This window comes from Oreochromis niloticus, linkage group LG14 (assembly GCF_001858045.2).
Source record: "Oreochromis niloticus isolate F11D_XX linkage group LG14, O_niloticus_UMD_NMBU, whole genome shotgun sequence".
NCBI lineage: Eukaryota > Metazoa > Chordata > Actinopteri > Cichliformes > Cichlidae > Oreochromis > Oreochromis niloticus.
The window spans coordinates 32,574,721-32,597,670 of record NC_031979.2 but is presented as its reverse complement, the minus strand read 5'-3'; the positions used below and the strand labels follow the sequence as shown (position 1 = coordinate 32,597,670).

The window sequence follows — 22,950 nt, the reverse complement described above, 5'->3', positions numbered from 1 at the left end:
TATGTGAAGACCACAGGGGCTGGAAATGTGCATCATGAACTAACAAAGAAAAGAGAAAATGTGCCTCTTGTCCTCGGCAGAGGTGTATAGAGCAATACTTTGAAAAAACAAAGAAATATCACTTGTTTGGAAGTACCTCCTGAAATTAATGAAGGGCCATTCAATTTCCATAATGACAGCAGACACACAAAAAGAATCTACCCTTTACAGGGACATTTCATGCAGTGGTTTGAGAAGGATTTGCTAAGGAGATGACAGCACAACCCCAATGAGCTAAACACAGTGAGATGAAGTTTGAGTGGCCAAGTGCCTCCATTAGTTCTTCTGGCAAAAGCAAAGCTTAATCTCCTGTCAGCTCCCCTCAAGCTACTCTCCCAGGACTCAGAGTGCTCTCACCCATCCATCACCTCAGCGGGGACCAACGGGAGACTCCCCAAAGGAGCGAGGATCAAAGCAATTTGCATTCACACTGAAACCATCAAGGCCCAACAATCCCACAGTGACACTCTCCATTTCATTATATCACAACTGTCATCCAAATGAAATGCAAAATGTCATGGAGCGGCAATTACAGTTTTCTTCAAAAGAGCATTTTAACTTTGTTAAAAGCTAAAATGCTAATTACAATGTTCCACAGGCTAGCCTGTATACCTACCTCCCATCTCATAAAAAAGGAATTATCCACATGGCTGTTTCAACACTCAACATCAAGCAACTACAAATCCATTTATGAATTTGCCTGAAATGTTCCCTCAACCCCCTGACTCCCCAATCAATCAATCAATCCAACTGAAGTGCATGACATTTCCAAACAAAAGTAGATTTTCAGTGTACTTCAAATGAGTCAAATACAAGCTGCTGCAGCAGCACAGCACATGGCCGTTCGTCACAAGTCAAAATGAAGTCTTGTGTGTCAGGCTTTGATGACAAGCTTACGCATAGAAATCAGGTAGTTAGCTGCTCGACTAATCTGTGATGGATGAAACAAGAAAGCTGTATATCAAGAAAAAAAAAAAAAAAAAAACAGGCAACATTGAGTCTTATTCACACGCCTCATGGGACATTATGTGAGAATCAAAACAACAAATAAGCACAGTTAAAGGTCACGGACACAAGACGATGCAGCTGTGTAGTGCCATCACAAGAGTAGCTTATGACTGAACACTGTAGACAAACACGGAGAAGAGAGCTGAACAACAGGGGTCTGCAGCAGAATGATTTTAGCTTTCATGCTGCCAAGTTATTACAAAGATTATAATTCACAGCCACATAATTTCCAATCCTGAATAATAGCACATTCAAAGTTGACGCTCGTCCACCATTCATAGTTCATTTCCCAAACGTTAAATCCAACTAAGATGAGGAATTAGAGCTCGGAAATCCCCTTATCCCACCACTCAGAGTGATATCTATATGGGTTCCTACTGCACCGGGGCCAAAAGAATGGAGCCAAGCCATAAACAACCACCTGGTTGCTAACTGCATTCACACTCAATTAAATATCAGTCCGGAATACAGGAGAGACTGAGTGCTAATATACGAACACAGGAACAGAGCTGCTGTTATTATTCGCAGATCCATTATTCTCAATGTTCCTTTTATTTGATCATCTATTTGGCGAGCGTCTCAGAATATTTCTGTGTTTATGAATTTGGCACTGCTGGGTTTTCCACAAATGGTTATTACCAAGCACAAATGGTTTTCCCTCGTGGAGAACTGCAACAGGGGTTGCTGTGACTTGCATTTGTTAGGGCCTTTCCCACTTGTTTGTGCTTTAGTAATGAGGAAAGAGTCTGGAACATGTTGTATATCAATTAGACCATCAAAGCTAGTGGGCATTTATGGCAACGCCCTTTAACCTCAGGGTGACAGAGAAAATCTTTGTTTTTGCATGTCAAAAGAAATGGGTCCAAACAGATGCTGAAACATGAACTTTCAAAGCTGTTCTCTTCATGAAGATGTCGAAACACATTAATAATGTATTCACTTTGGTTTTAAATAAATTACAGCAATAAAAAAGAGATAAGAGCAAAGCATTTTCATATATTTCTAATTATGCTTAGAAAACCTTTCTTGCTTTGCTCAAATAAGACATTTCCAGGACACTTTAGGTGCACTTTTCGAGACATTTTTCCACTCCCTCCATTGAACAGCTTCAAAAGATTTCTACCGTGAATCCCAAGGGAACCAGTTAATCCTGATCTTCTCCACAAGCAAAGGGATCATCTCAATATAAATCAGACAGGGCTTTTGATCAAAGTATTCAATCAGTCTTAAATGCATGGAGCCACACGGAGCCTCACTGTGAACAAGGTCAACATCTTGGTTGTTCTCAAGCTCAAAGGAGTTGAAGAAAACAGGATGTGCCAGAATATTTCTCTAGTAAAGACTTATTAAGAGCTATTAGGCTCAAAGGGGATCACCAAAGTAAGAGCTCCAACATATTACATCGAGTAAACACGTACAACCTGAAGTCTGTCAAAAAAAAAAAATGAGGGTATTAGTGCCCATCGAAACTCTGGTGTGACCTTTTTAGACCACACTTGACCTTCTTCCATTGTTTACTTAAATTGGGGGCGCCTTACAGAGTTTATCAGTCTAGGATGTAAAAAGTTTGGTAAACCTTCAGCTAGGCCTTAAAGCCCTCTCTGCATAACTAACCAAAAACATGAACATACATGCACAAATATGTGTTCCAACTAAAAGGTTGTTAATAATGACACACCCTAAAAATGAGTCAAATACAGTTATTAGGTATTTGCTTAATGATCAGGCCCACTTTGGGGAAGCTTTAATGCCAGGGTGATCAATGTCAGAGTATTGCTCCACTTATTCGCTTATTAATTCGCTCAGCACCACCACCCACTCCTAAACACAAACTCCCAGAAGAATTGGTTTCAGTGTGGCAGAGAGTTAAACGTCACCATGAGTCATTCTTCTGAAAATATGATTATTCGACAAGGAAACTACAAAACAAAGAGCCCAATGTGTCATTCGGAGATTAAAATGTGGGAATTAAAATCTATCCTAATTATATTTAATTATTGTAAGTACTAATTATTTACTATTTTAATAAATCAACTAACAGGCAGGCGCAGAGGATAATATGTTTCAATTATCATTCCAGTGCACTCTGTGTCTCTGAGTTGCCATTACAATGAAATATTGGAAAAACTTAAAGGGCTGCTGGCCTACATGGCTCGCATTTATCGCCATCTGCCTGCTGCCGGAGTAAGTTCATTTTTTGGCAACTAAATAAGTATTCTGCAGCCGTTTTGGATTCAAAGGCAGACACCACTTTCCATTTTTTCCCTCACTCATGTCGCACATTTTGTTGCAAAACATAATCCATGCAGTCTTATCAATCCACACATTCGTGCATTTGTCTAATCAAGTCTGTCATTGCGGGAACATCATGCATCTCTCTCTATCACACACACACAGAAAGCAGGGAGCTAATGATAAAATAAGGCAGACGATTCACTGCTGAAGTCTATTTCTACGGCTTACCTTGAATGTTCAGCGCCAACAGGAGCGCCCATATCCCCACATACACGGCCATGGCACCTCAACTATCCGGATCTGGTCTGATAACCTGAGAGTAGATGGATAGTGCTCACTCGACCCAACACAGACCCCGCATGCAACTTCTGGAAATCCCACTTCGGTCCAAACTAGTCTACCTCCCTTACACAGCAGTAGGAGACTTTCGCAAAACTAGAGGATTGGTGGTGCGCTTCTCCGTGCCAAAGCATCAATTTCTCGTCTGCGGCGATTCCCTGTCTGCCAGAGAGAGTTTGCACTAAGGAGAACCTGGCTGGGTCCCCAAAGCGAGATCCAAGCAGCTGTAGATTTGCTGTTTAGGCGAAGAAGTGTTTTACAAAATAGCAGGCAAGAACAGAAAGGAGCGCTGGGTTCTTATCAAAGAAGCTCTTCCAGTTTAACCATATAGCCTTTGTTGCTCCATCCACCGCAGCGCCTGCTGAACTCTCTCTCTCCCCCCCTCCAGTATTGTGGAACTGAGGTAAAGTGGGCGGGAGGTCCTCGATCGATGCTCTACTGGGAAGTTTCCAACACTTAAGAGTTCCTCCGAGGCAATGTTGTTTCTCTTTCCACTTCCTTTGCAAAACTAGCACAACACCTTGCAGATTAGTGGGACTGGTCCCTGTTTTAGTTCCGTATGTCCCGGTTCTCCCGGTGTGCAGCCACGGCCAGCTTTCAGAAATCAGCACACCAGGCCGGCGAAGTTATTGCAACTCCAGAAATGGTGGGATGCGCCCCCTTTTCTGGTTCTTTTTTGGATGAAATATAGTGTGGCTTTATCCTGCTGCGCGTACCGCCCCGCTGATCTGCCACCACAGTATGTTGCTGACTATCGCTGACGCTTTGGGAGAGAGATCAGGATCGGATGACGTTGTGCAAGGGAGGAGCTTGGATTGTCCTGCAAAAAGCATCGCCTGGAAAACTGCAGCAGGCTGGTAGCCCCTACTCGGGGGTGCTCTCAACTTTTTTTTGCATGCCATGTGGTCTCATATATGGCACGATTGGAGCAGGCGTTAAAAATGTTCGCAGAGGGGTAAAAAAAATACAACTGCTGGAGGATAGATCTGTCGAAAAGACTGAGTGGGGATGTGGGAAGACAATGGCACAACCCGTATAACTATACAAAAGTGGAATAATCCAGTGCACGCGCTACTCATATATTGGAAACCCCTTAGGGCCCACGGAGCCACTGAAACTATTGACAGAAATGAGAATCAAAATAAAAACTTTCAGTGAATACATGGCCTAAATATTAAAACTATTTCTTAGCTCATAGTATTGAGGGAGCCAGAGAATTCAGCCAGTGAAATTAACACCCAAATGAATCCTATTTCTGTCTTTGTTATCGTCTGTTTTGCGTGGTCTAGCAGACTGAAATAATCCAGTATCAAAATCAAATTTGATTTATTTCCAGTGGCCAAAGGTGAAGCACATATTTTGAGGCTCATCTCATAAGGCAAAGCCCAATAAGACTTACCCGTCAATTATTACACTTTCAACTTCAAATTAATTAAATAATTGAGAACGTATATTATTTTTACAAGCAGGGAATACCCATGAATCTCCTCAGTGACGCCTACAGAAACCCCAGACCTCAAGTGAGCCACAATTTTAAAAAATAAGCTGGGACAGTGAAAGCTGAATTATGATCCAAAGTTATCCATGCATACACTGCTAGTGAGGTAATGGCTCCTAAATTAAAAACAGAGGAAGTGACACTGGAGGAATCTGATCTTACTGCAAAAAATGACTCACCATGACTCTGTGTGTGTCTGGTGGGGTGGGGGTAGAGCGCTAGTTTATATCATGAAGCAACTGTGAGAGCTGACTAACCACACTCAGTAAACCTTTTCCCTTCCGTGTTCCATACTTTCTCATCCTACTCTCGGGAGCAACCGAAGAGGAAGGTACTGGCTGTAAATGATTTTGGGGATGAATGTGATAACACTTCCCTCTTGTGGACAGAAGGTCTTTAGATAATTACAACAGATCAGGAGTAACATGATTAGAATTGTAGATTTGACTGTGTTGTTTGAAGGGTGCTGGTTTGCATGTGGTCCAAATCCTGTCATTGATCATGATCTAAGATCAGCTCCACAGAATTATCTGCAGAACAGCAAGAGAAATTGTCTGGCATGACAAAAGAATACCGAGCCAACTGCTTATTAGGGTCAGAGTGGTGGCGATATAATTCATTCTGTATAAAACAGAAAACTACAAACAACAAAAACTATTCTCTCTAGGTGTATAGTGTGCAGTTTATATACATGCCTACAGTTCTGTTAAATGTAATAAGAGTAAGACAGGGCATTTCCACAGGGAGCATGCAGATAAACTAAAAACTTGACATTCTGTTTCGTCAAATAGAAAGAAAAACAAAAGACTTGCTGCTAAAAATTCTGCACACATTTCCTGTGGTAATGGTTTTTACAAAATGTAATCATGCCATCAGAATGTACTGTGTAGTTTGCAGCTAAAATGTTTCGCTGCCTATTGATGAGGCACATACTGAAGGTGGAAATTCATGGGTATCACACGAGATAGCAGGAGTATTTTCCAGGGTTATGAATAAAACATGCAATATGAATTAACAATGTCAATTTAACATTACATTTTACCATTGGGAAGATAATCATTTAACTTCATATACCTTGAAAGGTCAGAGCAGCAGCAGAAGCCTGGAGGTATACTGTAGGAATTAGTCTAAATCTGATAGACCTGGAAAATCTGGATCGCAGGAAGGGAACATAAAATCCTTCCCTTCAAGGCCAACTACCTTAACTTTGCCCTTGAGCAAGGCATTTCATTACTGCAGGTGGCTAAACTTGCCAGCTTGAGTGTTTGTAGCTGTGTCAGTCGAAACTCAGCTGTCAGAAAGCTTCCACGCTTGGCCAAACTTCCTACAAGAGATAACAGTTTAAAAAAAGCAACAAAAAAACCTCTGGATTTGCCCCTTGCCTTTGGTGCATTAACTCCGATGCCCCCTTCATCGAGCGGCTGAGGTGATTGATTTACAGGCAAGCTGATGAAATTTGATACGCTTATTCTGAACTACTGCTTGTGTCAGAGCTCAAGGCGAGGTTTGAGCTGCTGTCGAGACTTAGGAACTGCCCTGCATAATAATTTATGTATGGAGATGAATCAGAAAAAGTAGCAATGGCTAAAGTACTGAGTAGGTCCAACAAAGGTAACAAGGAAAAAGTTTCTCCAGTCATAGCACCAGTGTCAAATAAATAGTGATTTTTGACTACAGAGACAAAATAATTGACACTATTACAGAATTTTAAAATTGGACATGTATTGAGAGGCAGTGATTATTTCAGCTGGACTTTCCAATTAAATTTTCAGATTTAACTTTCACAACAGTATATAAATGGACAATGGGTTTTAAAACTTGCATGTAAACAATGTAGGTATTTTGTCCTTTATAGGAGTGCGCATTTTGTGAATTTTGGGCTGATACCAACAGCCAGTGTGGCCACTAGAAGATGCTGATAGTGGTAGTTTTCAACCATAGATGTTGGTCAGTTCAATCTTAGTTGCCAATATGTCAGAGCAGGCAATACCAGTGTTCAGTATTGGTGCGTCCCTAAGGTTTTGTTTCTTTTATGTGTTTTTCTCAGTATCTTTGTGATCCTTTTTCAGCGTTTACCTTTATTTCAAATTTTTTAGAAATGACTTAAAGACCCCAAAATTCGTATTCATAATGTTATGGATCAAAATTTGAGGTAAAAATATTCATTCAACTCATAACCACCCAATGATACTCAATTTGCCCCAATTTCAAATTTAAAACCATTGAAAAACAAATCATTCACTTATATTGTGCCACAGATCAGTACACTATGCACAGGGTGTGTCGCATTTATTTAATGCTTCAATCCCAAATACTGTGGTCGCCTCAGGAAGTGATGCAAACACTGATTTATACAGCAAGACATGTGATGTATTCGTGACCTAATGTAGGCTGTCACAAACTTCCAATTGTGAGCACAAAAAAATATGGCAGCACATTGGCAATGTGCTGATGAGCAAAACAGAATCCAGGTTTTCTGCAGTCCGTAATAGCATGAAATCTGCATTGGGTCCGACCCAAGTCTGCTTCCCTGGAGAGCAGACAAGTCTTTTGATCCAAAGCTGTTAGTTTGCCTGGCCTGAAAAAAACATCTGATGGAGACATTTTTGCCTAGAAGCAGTCTGAACAAAGGCAAATCTACAGTGCTGCTTTAACATGTGGAAAACTTACATTATATTGTAAAGTAGGATCCGCATGCAGCCACACAGGCAGGTATTCAGGCTGAATACAGCGTACTAACATCTGGAAATAAAAAACACACCTGCTAGGCATCCGTTAACTGATTTCCTTCAAGATTTAATACTGTTCAATTATATAAAAAGGAAGATTATTGATGCATTGCATGATAAAATACTTGAGGGGATAATGACTTCAAATCGACATTCTCTAAGCAGAGATGTCCAGGAGGGTATGTTGATAGACAGGTCATAGTGATTATAAATCATTTGTATGTATGTGTATAAGGAACAAAAGGCAACTTCCAGAAATCTGTGGCACAAATAGAAAAAAAACCACTCACTAGTTGAACTCACTTAAAATATAATTCATACATGACCATAATAGAAAGTTTATATACATGTACTCTAAAAATGCCACACACGAACACAGCATGAGGAAAAAAACATAAGAGGAGAAAAGCTAGCAATGGACATATGAGGCAGCTTATCTCCTTTACAGTGAACAGAAAGGTCTTATCTGTTTTAGAAAAGGTGGGTCAATCTTATAATGTTTTTATTGACAATGCTTCATCTAGTTCTTCAAATATAAACCAGTGGGGGGAGAAAAAGCATTCTCTGGTATGACAAGCATGTAATCCAAATCACTGGGAAAAAAAGCCTTGGAGACTTTACTTCTCAGCTGAGAAGCCCAGAGAATATCAAACAAGTTTTCCAATATGAAATATGAAGTTAAAGCTGAGATATTTACTAATATGTTTTATGGAGGTCAAAGAAAACGCGACAAAATAAGATCCCAATAGAGAGAAAAGGGGGCATTACAAAATTTTTCAGAGGAATAGAAGCTATAGCTCCTAATGCCAACCAAAGTTTTCATTCCTATGAAAAATAAGGTGGGTTTTCTTTGTCAAGCTAAACTCAGTATTCTTCCACGAGGTTGTAGATGTTGCAAGCTTTAACAAAAAACAAACAAACACAAAAAGACTATCCAAAGAAAACAACCAGCCTACAGCATTTCATATTGTGTGTGCCGAGCAGGTATTCAGCCTTTTATTTATGAATCACGATGTCTTCCATTTACTAGACAAGAAAGGCTGATGTAATTGTGCACGTGAATTTGCCAATGTGTCCACAGAAAATATAGACTTTGGATTATTCTTTCCTTCAGGGAACATTTAGGAAAATGCCAGCGTTTCCAGCTTAAAGAAGAAATCAATCTCGAACAAAGAAGGCAAATTCATATCCTCTCGCTCACCTAAGATGAGTGAATAGCTGGCAAATGGTAAATGGCAAAACAATGTATCCTGTCACAGACACAAAGTAGAGTGGAAATTATACTTTCAATTGGGTTTCCGAAGCAAACACTTGATTTTTAATACTAATATCCTACATATTACTTAATCTAAAACAATATTTATATATATATATTAAACGATTCTAACTTAAAACAACCAGAATCCGGTACACATTTGTCCTTTAACATTTCTTATTGTCTATATATTCTAATACTAAAAGCTATACTAATCCTTTCACGGCTGACTTTTCTGTCTCTGAGCACTAGATGAAACTATGTAGAAGTGTTGTGGATTGCATTATCTTTGGGAATGTGGATCCAACAGCTACGTCTCAGCATGAAGGCGCTTTTGCAGTGGCAGCAGGATAAAATCTCTGCTCTGAGGATAATGAGATGGATCACATGCATGGCAGCACTTGCTAAGTTACATGGTTTTAACTATCTATCAGCACACTCATTTTCAAGCCACTTCAGCCTCCTATAGCTTAGATAGGATGTTTCCACTTTGACTGTCTGCCTTGTTAGAATGTGACTGTTTCTGCACTTATACACAAGCGACCTGACTTCCCCCGACATGAAAACTAAATTATCATACTAAGGGTGCTATCAAGCGTCCCTAAATCACTTGTGGTTCCATAATCACGGCACCTTCCTGATGGCAATAAGCCACATTTATTTCACTCATCAGTGCTAAAAATAGGCGAGGTTTAGCATAACTGTTTCATCTAAAGCTGTGGAAGGCAGGTTACTGTCAGTGATGTCCATGTGCGCCAGACAGGGATGATTTGCTTTCAATCCAATCATTTCAAATTGTAAATAGAAACTGCCTCATTTGCTAATGGTCGAGCATTCATTTTGATATCCCCTGGTTCTGTATGACAACCTTTTCATGCCAAAAGCTTTTCAATTTTTTGAATTTTGAAGAATATCCACTTCCCTGAATTGATTGCTGAGTGGAGAACGAATTGAATCCAGCCTTTGTGGCAGCATTTAAAGCCGCGGTTTAGCACATGTGCTTTACAAATTTGCAGAAAATGCTCCAGGCCTGTCCTGTCTGATAAAAAGACCTAATATAATTGACATCCTTCTTGCTCCTATACAACGAGGATTTGCTGTGTTGGGAAAGAAAAAACAGCCCGTGTTGTGCTTTAAAATTCCGTGTAGAAAATGGTCTCCATTAGACGCAGTATACCACCGAAATATTTAAACACAATTTAGAACCAGTTACACCCACAAACTACTCTTCTAGACCCATTATCTAGAGAGCAAAGGAATCAAAGTCAAAAAGTGATGTGAAAAACTTTCACAATGTTGTCAAAGTACAGGCTACATCAGCAATTTTACAAAGTGATAATGGAAAGAGAATCTCTTTCTGTCAGACTCTGAGGAGGACACCTGAAGGTGACACAGCTGCTCTGTCACCATGCAACTATCACAGTCTCAATCCTCCAGTCGAGATGCTTGATGAATCAGCGTTAAGTTAACTAAATTACTTGTTTATGTAATTATATTGTCTATCATCTGCTGTGCCACCTATACTGGGATCATTATACTAGGCCCCTTGTTGAGTGAATGTTTCCAGAGCATTGGACCTCCAAAGCACATTTCTTAAATAACAAATATTAGCTAGTTTGCTTTGCTGTTATATCTGTGACAGGATACCGTTCATGTGTTTTTCACTGAAAGTGTCCACATACACGTACTTGGGCACAGACTTAATAAACCTATAAAAAAACAGACAAAATTGGGCAATGAGAGAGAAAGAACTGGATTTATAAGAAATATTGTTTTCACTGGACTATGTAAATTAAAGCAGAGTAAATGTACACAAACCTAGATAGGACATTTTGAATGCTGACTGCATCGAGCTCAGGATATTCCCGACTATTGCCTGAGGCGGGTGATTTCATTTTATTTCAAAGGAATACATCATTAAAAGTGTTTGCAGAGAGACATATGCTTTCTGTCGGTGCCTATTAACTTCTATTTATATTTCATGATTTATTTACCAGGAGCTTATTAGCATAAATTTATCAGGGAGAAATGACACAAAAGACTACTTTTGGTTTTCCACTAATGTAAAAAAAATACCAGCTTAAATAAACTGGCACTTCAAAATATATGAAGTGTATGAAAATGATCTTTTAAGCCAGTCACCATGAATCAGATCATGAAACAGATACCACAGAGGTAAGAATGGTGTACAATGAATGTTCTACTCTTTTTTGTTGTTTTTCAGAACTTTAACACCACGCCGTAGAAATGTAGCCTCAAGCTGTCCTTGCAGCATACTCTTGAGCAAAAGTGATAGAACTTTACTTGAATTATAAATGATCTATCTTCAACACAAAAGCATCCCTTAATGTAAAATCAACATATTATAGCTTTAAAACCGCAAATGCGTTATCACTATGCGTTCACCTTGTGCATATGTTACGATAGACGAACTCGCTGTGAGCAAGGTTTCTATATGTAAAACTACAAAATTATATGTGCATTTTATATGATTATTATTTTCATTTTTCTATATGGTCGTTTCTGCATTTCAAACAGTATCAAGGTTTTTGGTGTTTGTCGTACAGATATGGGATTTTAAGCAATGCATTTTCATACCAGGGCATCTAATAATGCCATTCTGTCAGTTGCTCATAAAGTGTCTTTTGGCTTGAGTGCTTCGATCCATTAGCTACAGTAATATTAGACATTGAGAGATAATGGTCCTTTTTTAAAGCGTGATAAAATCCACAAATCCACACGAGTAGGTTGGAGGGGTGCCAGTGGAGTAGATCAAGGAAGTCACAGTTTGTGTCCATTTGGGAGCTTTTTTTTCATCTTTGTTCTACTTTCACTTGCTGCTTTGTTAGGTTTAAACACTAAAAACTGCTTGGTTACATTTTGGAAAAGATTTCAGTTTTGGTTAGTTTTGGTCCAAAACATTGAGACTGCTTTTTGGAAAAATGCCACTTGCCTAGTGCCTTTAAACATGATTCCAAGAGGTGAGAAGTGGATGAATGGAATGAGAGAATAGAATTTCAATAATCAGATACTTTACATTAATAACAATGCTTTTTAAATCCAGTGTTACAGAATACAAAAACACAGGATGCACAAAATCCACTACAATACAATCATAGGCACAGCAAATAAAGCTTAAAAGATTCAAATTAAGATGAAACTCTAATGATAAGTGATAAATAGCGTATCAATTTAAGATAGAGCAAAGCTAGACTATCCACCTCAAGTCCAATTCAAAAATGTCCGAAGTCTAAAGGTTATAATAAAAGTTAGAAGAAGAGTCCTAAGTTAATGTGCATCTCCTCGTATATCTGCATGGCATCAAGCCACAGTCTAATCTCTCTCTTTTGTTTGTCTCGTTTTACAATAATAACATCATCAGGTTGGGCGAAGGTAAGGTAAAGGCATGATCTGACTTTTTAGAGGCTGTCATCTTGTAATTCATACACATAATAAGGAAGATAGACAATCTCTGCACTCTATAAATACTCTTTAATGCTTTTAACAGCATGGCAGCAGACAGAAACTAATTTCACTCCTTGTGTTCTTGCAGATTTCAATGTAATTTTCTGCACCGGCATCAATATTAACAATTACAAAAGCCATCAGATGTGCACCGAAATTCAATCAATAGCTCTTATGTTTAGCTTTCAGGAAATGCTCTGCATGCAGGAGATATATTTTATTTTGCCATTTCAGTGGGATTATTATCTCGTGTGAGGGGTTGGAAAGTCAACATATAACAAGGAGAGCAAAAAGTTCGTTTGTGCTCATCTAGCCAAAACTTTTAAATTAAAAAAAAACCCCAACATACTTGTAAAAATTAGCATGTGCTGCATAAAACATTTTAGCAGATATTCATTATGCCAACATACACAGTGCTTATTCCAAACACAAACACTCACTTCTGTATTAAAACATGTTTGTAATACAACAGGTGAAGTGCTATTTTGCTCTTTGAAAAATGTAAAAATATTGCAACTTATACTTGTAAATGCTACTGTGCAGAGTGTGTGGAGTTGAAGTGCTAAGTAAGATGGAGAAAAAAAGAGTAAAGTGCTGCAAGGAAAGTATTATATCTGGAGATCTTTAATTTCAGTCTTGTGCTTCAAAGGCCTGCTCTGAGAAAATGAGAGAGTCTGTGAGTGACCAGTAGGCTATCAGCAAATGGGTGGGCAGTGACACAGGGCTCATCATTGGGGCTATTCTGGAGGTGCACACAGGACAAAATTACTCTGTCTGTCTGAATAAATTCTAGCTGCAGGCAACAGGAGTTAAATAATATATTTTATTACAGCTGAACCATCAGAAAGTCATGGAACTTATATAATTATAATTTATAAAATGTAATAAAAACTACCAAATGTAACACATTTATCTATTTATTTCATATAAGATCAGGAAAAGCACATTTTATTTAAGAGAAGGGGGAAGAAGGCTGTTTATACCTCAAGTACTAAAGTGCATCTTGTTTATTTTCATATTATCACAGAGGGGGCAAGGAATCAGCTCAAGATCAATCCCGTTTAATGCTTATGTGAGAGAAACATCTGGTTTTCAATTAGATATTTAGCAAGCCCCGCAATAGGGAGTTACCTCAAAGTAGCTGTAATGTCACTGGGCCTGCAATAATGATGTGGCTAATGTGCCTATCGAACAACACGTGGATGGAGAGCTCAGCCTCCTGCAGTATCTTAAGATAACTCTGCACAGTCTGTTTCTCCTGATAAGGTGCAATCTGATTCAAAGAGATCAAGCATGCTGCAGGAATATAAGTCATCTAACAGAAAATAAACCCCAGTCAACAGCCCCAGATTAATAAATCCACCTCCCCCAATCACAAAAACATCATCCTGTCATGTTGGTCTCATATTCCTGTTTGAAACCCCAACAGTTCAGGAGCCTATCTCTGCTGCCTTTTGCCTGCATGAGTTTGAATAATACCCTCTGAGCATGCCAGGGGGTTATCAGCATTCACCTCCTGGTAACAACCTGTCTTATAAAGTTGTTGTGTAAAAAAACTGTTTGTTTTTTTTCAGTCAACGTAGCAACATTTGAGAATACAAAGATAACTGAAATAAAAAAAAATTGGATCTGCTGTAGCTGATAACACTTCAGGATGTGGAAATTGATTATAGCCTGTTTTCCTTTGCATTTGGATTTTGCTGATTTAACTAAAATCTAGGGGAAAATACTGTAGAAACGGATGGATTTTGACCCGATAACATCCTGTAGCTGTGATAGTCAAGTAGTTCAGTTCAAGGGCCACTTTTGGAACAGAATAGGAACTGAGGGCCAGCTGACGAAACTGAGTTATCACACAAAGGCTTTAAAACGTATTCTGTAGTTGTTGTTTTTTTTATTTTGCCATTTGCCGCAAGAAACTCAATTTCTATGATCAACACAGGACTGCAGCAGAACAAGTAGAATGGTGATGTTTTCACTGACTGATGCTACACTGCATCTCTCTTCAGGCATGTGTTTGACATAGGAGAAGTGAGTGTCCCTCAGGCTGGAAACATCAGGAGCGTAAAATGCGACAGTTTTCACATCAGCCTGATATTATGGCCTGGTAATAGCCTATCATAGACATGTGTTGTCTTACATGCACTGATATGAATACTTGTTTTAAAAGCCCAAAATGGAGAAAAGAGTATAATGCAGAGAAAAAAAATAAACGGTATGAGGATCAGCAGCAAACAATTTGCAGGCTCTATTTAAAATGCCCCTTTTTTCTCACTGCATCGATCTTGATTTGTCTGAAATAATCAGCTCTTGAGATAACAGCAAGATCCAAAAGAAATTTTGTTTGGCTTATAAATGAGCTTGCACATAATCAGAAATTTGTCTCAGTGATCAAATTCAAGTCTCAGCTCCTAGTATTTTATCTCCTGCTTTTCTCGAGTTTTTCTTGCTTTTCTCAAAGTGGACAGGATAATTTGTCTTATATTGATTTATTCTATGGCTCCTTATTTCTCCTAAAGGGGTGAGGAGGGTGTTCAGAGAAACGGTAGAATCCAGTAATCTCCTAATAAGAACATCATTTATTTCTGATGGGACAAAGAAAATGCCATTGTGAGCAGCAAAATTTTCCTCTGGGTACTAGGCTCACTCCACTTATTCCAATTTACAGTTGTTTTTTTCCCACAAGCACTCTTTTTTCTCTTGACTCTCTGTAAAAAGTTGAAAGTGGCATGACCCATAGTTTCACAACAGCCACGTTTATGAGGACAATAAATAGATTTCCCCGTTAACTTGTTTCTACATTAGCAAGTCCTCCTTCTGCTTTGCCCAACAGCAACCTGTCCCACTGAGCTGCCCATCACTGGCGACTTGCTAACCACACACGCGATAATAGGTCTGCTGATTATCTTGATGCAGAGGTGAGTGGCTAAAACCTCTTTCCTGTAAGAGAAGGTACCTTTTTAAAACAGACTCTACTCCTCAGTAAAAACAATGTTTTAGGCCCTGTATGATAAACACAGGCATCCTGTCTGTGATAATTGATTGAATAATTCGCAATGCATCATGCTGTGTTCCCAACTTGTTGAACAGAAATGTGCATTTAATGGCTGGTACTGGCATAATAAAGGGAAATTGGACCGTTTTTCTGTAAACACAGAAAACTGTGTTCCCTGATGGAAGATGAACATTTTGTCCTAATGCTTGCATGAAATCTAAAAAATAACACTATTTTATCATCCTTGTAAAATGAGAAATATTGGAATTGATTTGAAATAATTTGAGAAACAAAAAGAGAGAAATAAAAGAAAATATTTGTAAATGTAATTTCAGTGCATTTCAATTCAGGGCTTAAAGCAAAGTATGAGGTAATGCATTGCATATACATTGCGTAAATGTTTATAGTGTATACGAGGCAATAGTAATTGTGTAAGTGAAAAATGCTGCATGCAACCTAACGTAAAGCAAAGTCCTGTAAGTAAAATAAAACCACTGTGCTGATTAATGAAGCAGTAAATTTAGCTACTTGTGTGTCTGCAGCAACAGTCTATGTGGGTACAATTATAGATCTTCTCAAAAATGGCAGGGTCTTTTATTTGGAAAAAGTAAAGCCCATGTAGAATTCTACTAAAGATTTTAAACAGATGTGTAAGGGGAAGAGTAGACACCATCTACCTCTAACGATAATAAAAAGTAAAGTGGGAGAGACTCTAGTTTGAGAAACAGACAACAGTCATCCGTAAATAATAGCTTCATTACATGGTACATGTAAAACACCAGCATCCATGTCAGCAATGAAGACATCGCTCCATGATGCTAGACCTATGTCAAACTGACCAATAAAGGAAAAAACAATAAGATAAGCAGAAGAACAGACAGTGGACAGAGGATGATCCAAAGAAAGTGACAGGCAAATAGGATATTTTTGAAGTGTTTGGATAAAAATCTAAGAACATTTGTAAGTCACAGAACACCAAAAAGATGCTGGAATAGTGCTTGATGCCACCTTTCAAACAGGGCGGAGGGAATGTGATAGATGCTTTGGCTGCAGTAAAGTGGGAGATTTATAAAGGATGAAAGAGATCTTGAACAAGGAACTTCTTTTTTTTCTATGCCATCCAGTGGAAACCTTTTAACTGAACCATTTTCCTCTCATAATAGAGCAATAACAACCATTTAAACTAGAAAAAGCGTTTGATTGCTTGATGAATATGGTTGTCATAGCAAACAGAAAGCTGAAATAGCTACAGGGGTCCCACAAGCCTGCTACACACTGATGGTCTGAGGTTCTTTTTGATGATAAGCCGACCTGACAATATTTTTACTGTCCCCATAGAAAAAGGAAGAAGCCATTGCACTGACTTGATCAAACAAGATCTCAAACATCATTTCACTGCTGGAGACAGGATGGCTTACATTTGGAAACAAAATCTGCTTCGTGACCTTTAAAACCACAAAGAGACTAAAACAGGTATGAGTAACGTAAAAACTGCCATTATATGAAACCAACAGGAAATAATAAATGCTGATAGCTTGGAAAACAACAAATAAAACAAACATAATTGCAAGATAGAAAAATGCAGTTATTTTTGAAAATATGAGAGAATATATTTGAAACACATCAGTGCTAATGTAGCAGTCTAAGGATCAACATGTACAGTTAAATGGGCATTGAGGTGTTTTTTTCATGTTTTATACTAATTTCAATTAACAGCTTTAGTTGCTAGTGAAGCTTGAAATATGGGGCGACCGTGGCTCAGGGGGTTGGGAAGGGCACCTGTAACCGGAAGGTCGCCGGTTCGATCCCCGGCCTCTCTGTCCTGGTCATTGTGTCCTTGGGCAAGACACTTTACCCTACCGCCTACTGGTGTTGGCCAGAGGGGCCGATGGCGTGATATGGCAGCCTTGCCTCTGTCAGTCTGCCCCAGGGCAGCTGTGGCTACAACCGTAGCTTGCCCCACCAGTGCGTGAATGAATAATGTCATTGTAAAGCGCTTTGGGTGCCTTGAAAAGCGCTATATAAATCCAATGCATTATTATTATTAAATAGCATCTTTTACTGATCAGTAATTCTAATGAGAATTTATAACAATATTAAAGTAAATTGCAGCATAAGATTTATAAAGAATGTTTGTTAAAGCTTTGCAAAGTGCTGTACATTTCACTGCAGCAATGCTTTGACGAGTACACACTGCGTGCTTATGTGCCATGCTATTTGAAGGAGAGGGAACCTGAGGAATCGAAGAAGGTGATGAGCTGCTGTCTGAGTTAAAGCCAGCTTTTGGATGTGTAGGCTATATTATCTATTTGGCCGCCAGAGCACAGGGCTGTGCTTGTGGTGTGATAACACAGGACCCACGCATAAAACAGGCTTAGTCTCCTAGAAAAGTTCTTTAATCAGCCTGATGCGCTTAGTGAGCAAAGACTGTGGGAATTGAAGTGAAGAAACTCAGGTCAGATAATGAGACTTACATCTGTAACATAGAGAATGTGATTTCCTTGAATCCAGCAGAGGAAGAAGAAAAGCTCATTATCCTTATCACTTGTCAGAGAGGCAAGATATCGATATTATGCATATTTTGTGAGGCTCTTGTCGGAAATTAGCTAAATCCCTCTTTTTTTTCTCCACAGTTTGCATTTTATGTGTCCATTTTCATATTTCACGCCTTCAGATGCACGAGGCCACTGTTTCAATTTGTCTCTTGACTTCATCAGTGTTCTTTATTTTTGCAGCCTGTTCATTCATTTCTGAGAAAGCTGATAGTTAATTGAACAGCTGGATGATAATCATGTGTGTTGCAAATTCTCCCTGGAGACCATCCTCTCCCTCTGGAAGGGAACGGCCCAGTTTTTTGTGTCCTCCCAAGCAACAGACAAAATAAAATGTGATGGATGTGGAGGGAGATAGGAAAACAGTTTATCAAACCACGAACACACATTGCAACATGTAATTATAGCTGACATTGATTAGTACTTAGATTAATCATTGCAACAATCTGGAGCGATTTCCACATTCTCACAGAAACCTTTTCATATTTGAGAAAGATTCCCTTCCATGAATTGAGCTTGGTTGCAGACTTCTCTGTATATTTTGTATTTTATTCATGTATTATAATAGGAAAGCTGTCACAGTTTGAATTTTCTTTATGCATGAGAGGCTACAGATTCTTGAATAGGAAACTATCTCTCTCTCTTTTTTTTTACAGAGGTCAGACTGAGGCTCCAGCTACAAAACAGCATGCCTGGAGCAGTTACAGTGTCTTGCTCAAGGACACCTCAGTATCTCACATGCTGGCTATTATAGGGGCTTGAAACTATTGCAGGGGTGTTCTCCTAACTTGCTATTATGCAAATTTGCTGAGAGACAATGTCATGGTCACTAGAGTAACATCATCAGCGCTTGCTGTAAATAAAAATGCAAATAAATCTTATGTGTATGCAATTGGGTAATCGGACTTTTAGTGATGCAAGAATGGAGGGCATAATAAAGGGTCAATCAGCAGCATAATAACACTTCATCTACCATGATTTAAGCCCCCTTCTCGTTGATTGGAGCGCACCTTTTAACAAGTACGGGATTTAAAGTTTTACACCAAAGAGTTTCAAAGTAATTTCTGGTTGTTAGTATGTGATTAATGTTATGTTACATTCACAGGCACAGTTAGAGAGCCTGGAACTTCAGATAACAGCTTAACAACAGCACTCGCACAATACTGTATAAATCCATCGGCACAGGGTGTAATTATAAAATACGTGTTTCTGATTGTTTGTCTCACCTCTTTGGGGTGGAAGTCACCTTTATTAAACAAAATAAAAAGGCTCTGTTTTTTTCTATTTACTTAAAAAAATTGGGTGGATATATAGAATAACATCAGTGCTGTTTGCCCTACAGTTTTGTTGAGTTCAAGCCTCCATTTGGCTTTTGAATGAATGCATTACAACCCACACTCTGATCCTGCAGTGCAACACTCAAACACAACCTGCAGTCTTTAAAGAAAATGCCTACTGCGAAACCTGATTTGGGAAAGAGCCAAAAATTCACTTTATTTTTTTAGAAGTTTAAGAAAATATAATCACTGTTCCAGTAATGTTCCAGCTCAGGAACTGAACCAAATGATGCTTAGCATGCTGGTCTGAGAGAAATCAAAGCCTCTACAGTGTGAAATGTTATTTTTCATCTGTTCCTGCTTTTATTAATTCATGAAAGGCACCATAATGAAACAGTCAGAGAAAGCTACAAAAAGTGCTTAGTGTCTGCTTTAGCTGGGGTTTTGTTTGCCAGTAAAAACACAATTCTTTTTACAACACAGTCAACACCTAAGGCTCTTCACAATGCAAATGCAGCTTAGAATCAATGATGCATGTGTAATGGATTTCCTACATTCGAAATAACTGACTGAGCAATGAGCACTATGTGCATCTGGTGCAAAGGAGGCGGTGCGTTAAGTCCATTTGGGACACGGGTCGTTCATTTTATTTATGCAAAAAAAGAATAATGAAAGAAATACAGACAATGCAGAATTACCGGGGAGTGGAGCTGGAATATTCTTTATTGAAATAGCTGTGCCCAAGACTGGTTAGAGCCCAACGTAGCGCTCCCTTTTAGCATTATATAAGAGATGTCAAGGCTGGCTTAGCTAACACTCCTCCTGATGCTGCGAGCTACTCATGCTTGTTTTACATCCTGTTATGCTGCTGTGAGATTGGTCTTTAGAATCTCTGGAGACCAAGTGACTTTTCTTGTAGAGGTCAGTGCCTTTGCTCTACATAAAAAATGATATAATGTATACAATCACTTGCTTGTCAGCATGTGTTTCTGTGCCAGTGGTTGCAAATAGCTTTTGTTTTAAATACTTAACAAATGAAAATGACATGCAGCGTTCGCTATTTCTCTCAACTGGAGCCTCAATGTTGCTCTCAGAGAAACTGAACTGCTTTTTTTTCCCCAGACAAAAAGGAGGCATAAAAAAGTTAATATTTTTTCTACCTATATATCTGTAACAAAGACTCTTTCCTTGTGTAGGCTTTGTGGAGTGTTCCAGTTACAGTCATGTCTGCTGCTTTGACATGAAAGAAAGAGCGAGATTAAGATTATGGGACTAGAACATATAGGGCAGCAAATATGTCATTTTGAATATACACGGCTTTAGTGGTGAGATCATATATATTTAGTATATGTACATATGAGTGTGTGTGTGTAGGTGTGTGTTAATTCAGTAATGCTGTCAGATTCATGCAGTTTGGAAAGAATCTAACCCATCCTGCACTCAGGGCCTGTCATAGACTCCTGGTGTGTTTTTATATATGAAAGTGATATCTGAAATGGCAAATGCTGCTAAAGACCTTCTAACCTACTGTATGCATCCTTAGTGTATGTACAGATATTGTGGAGTGGCCACTTAAAGTCTTTGTTCTTAGTTTTAACATTTTGAACCATTTCCTGAACAACATGCTGAATAACATTTTAGGAGAAAGGAAAATTCGTGCAGATGTATCATTAAATATTAACGGCAGCAGAGTTTTTGAAGGTTGATTAAGTTTTTAGTCAACTGGGTAAAAGCCTGAAATGATCAAAATGAAAATGATTCCCAAATCCAACCAATCCAGTTAGGCAGTACAGTCCCTCTCTCTCTCTCTCTCTCTCTCTCTCCCTCTTAAATACTCTGGGAATACTACCACAAGAGCACTCACCTCACTTAATAAGAGGCAATCTTTCTGCAAACAGTTGCAGTCTGACTTGGATTGACTACAATCCCTCTCAAAATTTTGCAAAGGATTGTTGTCTAGTTTATAAATGCAGACAGACTGACAACATGTTGCCATCACTCTAAATGAGTCTTTGTCAATGAGTGCAACTTGAATTGACTCGACTCAACTGGCTGCCAGCTGGTTGTATTCTGGTTATATGGCTAAATGTTAAATTTTTGTTAAATGTGAATTTCTGTCTATGTAGACAGCAACAGATATGTGATTTTATATGGTATATTCCATTTAATTGCTATATCATCACAAACAGATTGCATGTAATTACCAAATTGAAACCATTCAGACTGATATCAAACTGATAGCAGACCTACTCCGGCTTGTGGCAAGATTTATGGCAGGTTTTAATGACACTTTTGGTATTTGATAATCTTATTTTGTAGCAAAAACTTATAAAAACCACACTGACCAACTTTAACTTTGAGAACACAAGTTGCAGTTGTAAAAAGGTGAAAAATCACAAAATGTTAAAAATCACAATAATATCATATTGTGAGTGAAGTATTGTCAGAATATCGTGTTGTGGAATGTCTGGTGATTCCCACTGCAAATATGTATTAAAAAAAGATTTTGGAATCTCTCAATTTCAGGTGACTTTTTTGCCTGTTTATAATTGAAAAAAAAATTCTACACTATAGCTTACCCAGATGAAAAGATTCCGGAGTAAGCGTGATTTTCTGGCTGCAGATGGCATCAAAATTAATCACGTTATTATTATTTATTTCTTTATTTTCTAATTCTGCAGCATGTAATCCTGTCCTCCCAACTTTGCATGTTTGGATTTCAAGCTCTTGGTACCGAATGGATTAATACATAAAAGTCAACTTCCACATCAGCCTGAAAAAACAACTTTTTTGATGCCAGTGAGCTTTTACATTGAACATTTTCAGAGTCTGTGGGAAGCAAAATATCTCTTTTGTTGGCATCAGCTCTGGGTGAGGAAAAGGATAGTGCTTAATGTCATGTGTGTGTCCACCGCTTCCTCCCCGTAGAGAGCTAAGTAATTTTATGCTCTAATTCTTTCCTTTAAATTAGGCAGGAGGCATAAAATATGAAAAAGACAGAGATATTTTAAGAGGTCATGTGATTTGTGGCATAAATACTTAACATCCACTTCAAATGAAACATTTTATTATGTCATGTGGGCAAATAATGTTCAGCTCTGACTTGATTAAATACGAGAGTAGTCTCTAATGTGTTCTTGATCCTTTATTTACCCGTGAAATAAGATGTGATGCAGCCATTGGATAATCTGCCAACTGGTTTTGCATTAATCTGGATGTAATGCAATGTTCAATCCCCTAACCATTTCTGACAAAAACGAAACCAACATAACAAAGAATTAAGGGCTCGTCTTATTATAACAACACCTTTAGTAGAAAGGTGTTGTCATTTTAGTTCTCATACATGTTTCTGATTAATTATGACACTGGAAAACTACAGCACTGCTATTTCTAGACCAGTAAAACCACATTTAAAGGATATTTTAAATTATTTTTTAATTACTGTTTACCTTTGTTTTGGAGATGTTTTCACTTATTATTGACCCCATGATCTGTTTTTACAGTTGATGGTGTTTTTTTTTATCTAAATGTGTCATATTCAACATCTTCTCTCTTTGT

The 22,950-nt window shown here is 38.4% G+C and overlaps 1 protein-coding gene and 1 long non-coding RNA gene across 10 annotated transcripts in view; one reads left to right on the top strand and one right to left on the bottom strand.

Annotated features, from left to right (window-relative positions):
* The window catches only part of nectin1b (nectin cell adhesion molecule 1b), a 151,141-nt gene extending 146,737 nt beyond the window's left edge, over positions 1-4,404 (bottom strand). For 4 of the 9 annotated variants that reach the window (XM_005455086.4, XM_005455083.4, XM_005455084.4 and 1 more), the window contains exon 1: positions 3,511-4,403. In XM_005455086.4, coding sequence (XP_005455143.1) covers positions 3,511-3,562 — 52 coding nt within the window. In that variant the 5' untranslated portion in view covers positions 3,563-4,403. Of the gene's footprint in view, positions 1-3,510 lie in introns of all 9 variants that reach the window. The other 5 variants (XM_025898067.1, XM_005455088.4, XM_005455082.4 and 2 more) reach the window with 4 other exon arrangements.
* Positions 4,405-5,302: 898 nt separating this feature from the next.
* Positions 5,303-19,466, top strand: LOC102078028 (uncharacterized). Its single transcript, XR_266572.4, has 5 exons — positions 5,303-5,450; positions 12,486-12,496; positions 15,402-15,486; positions 16,902-17,036; positions 18,772-19,466. It is a non-coding gene; the product is annotated as an uncharacterized LOC102078028 (long non-coding RNA).
* The last annotated feature ends 3,484 nt before the right edge of the window (positions 19,467-22,950 follow it).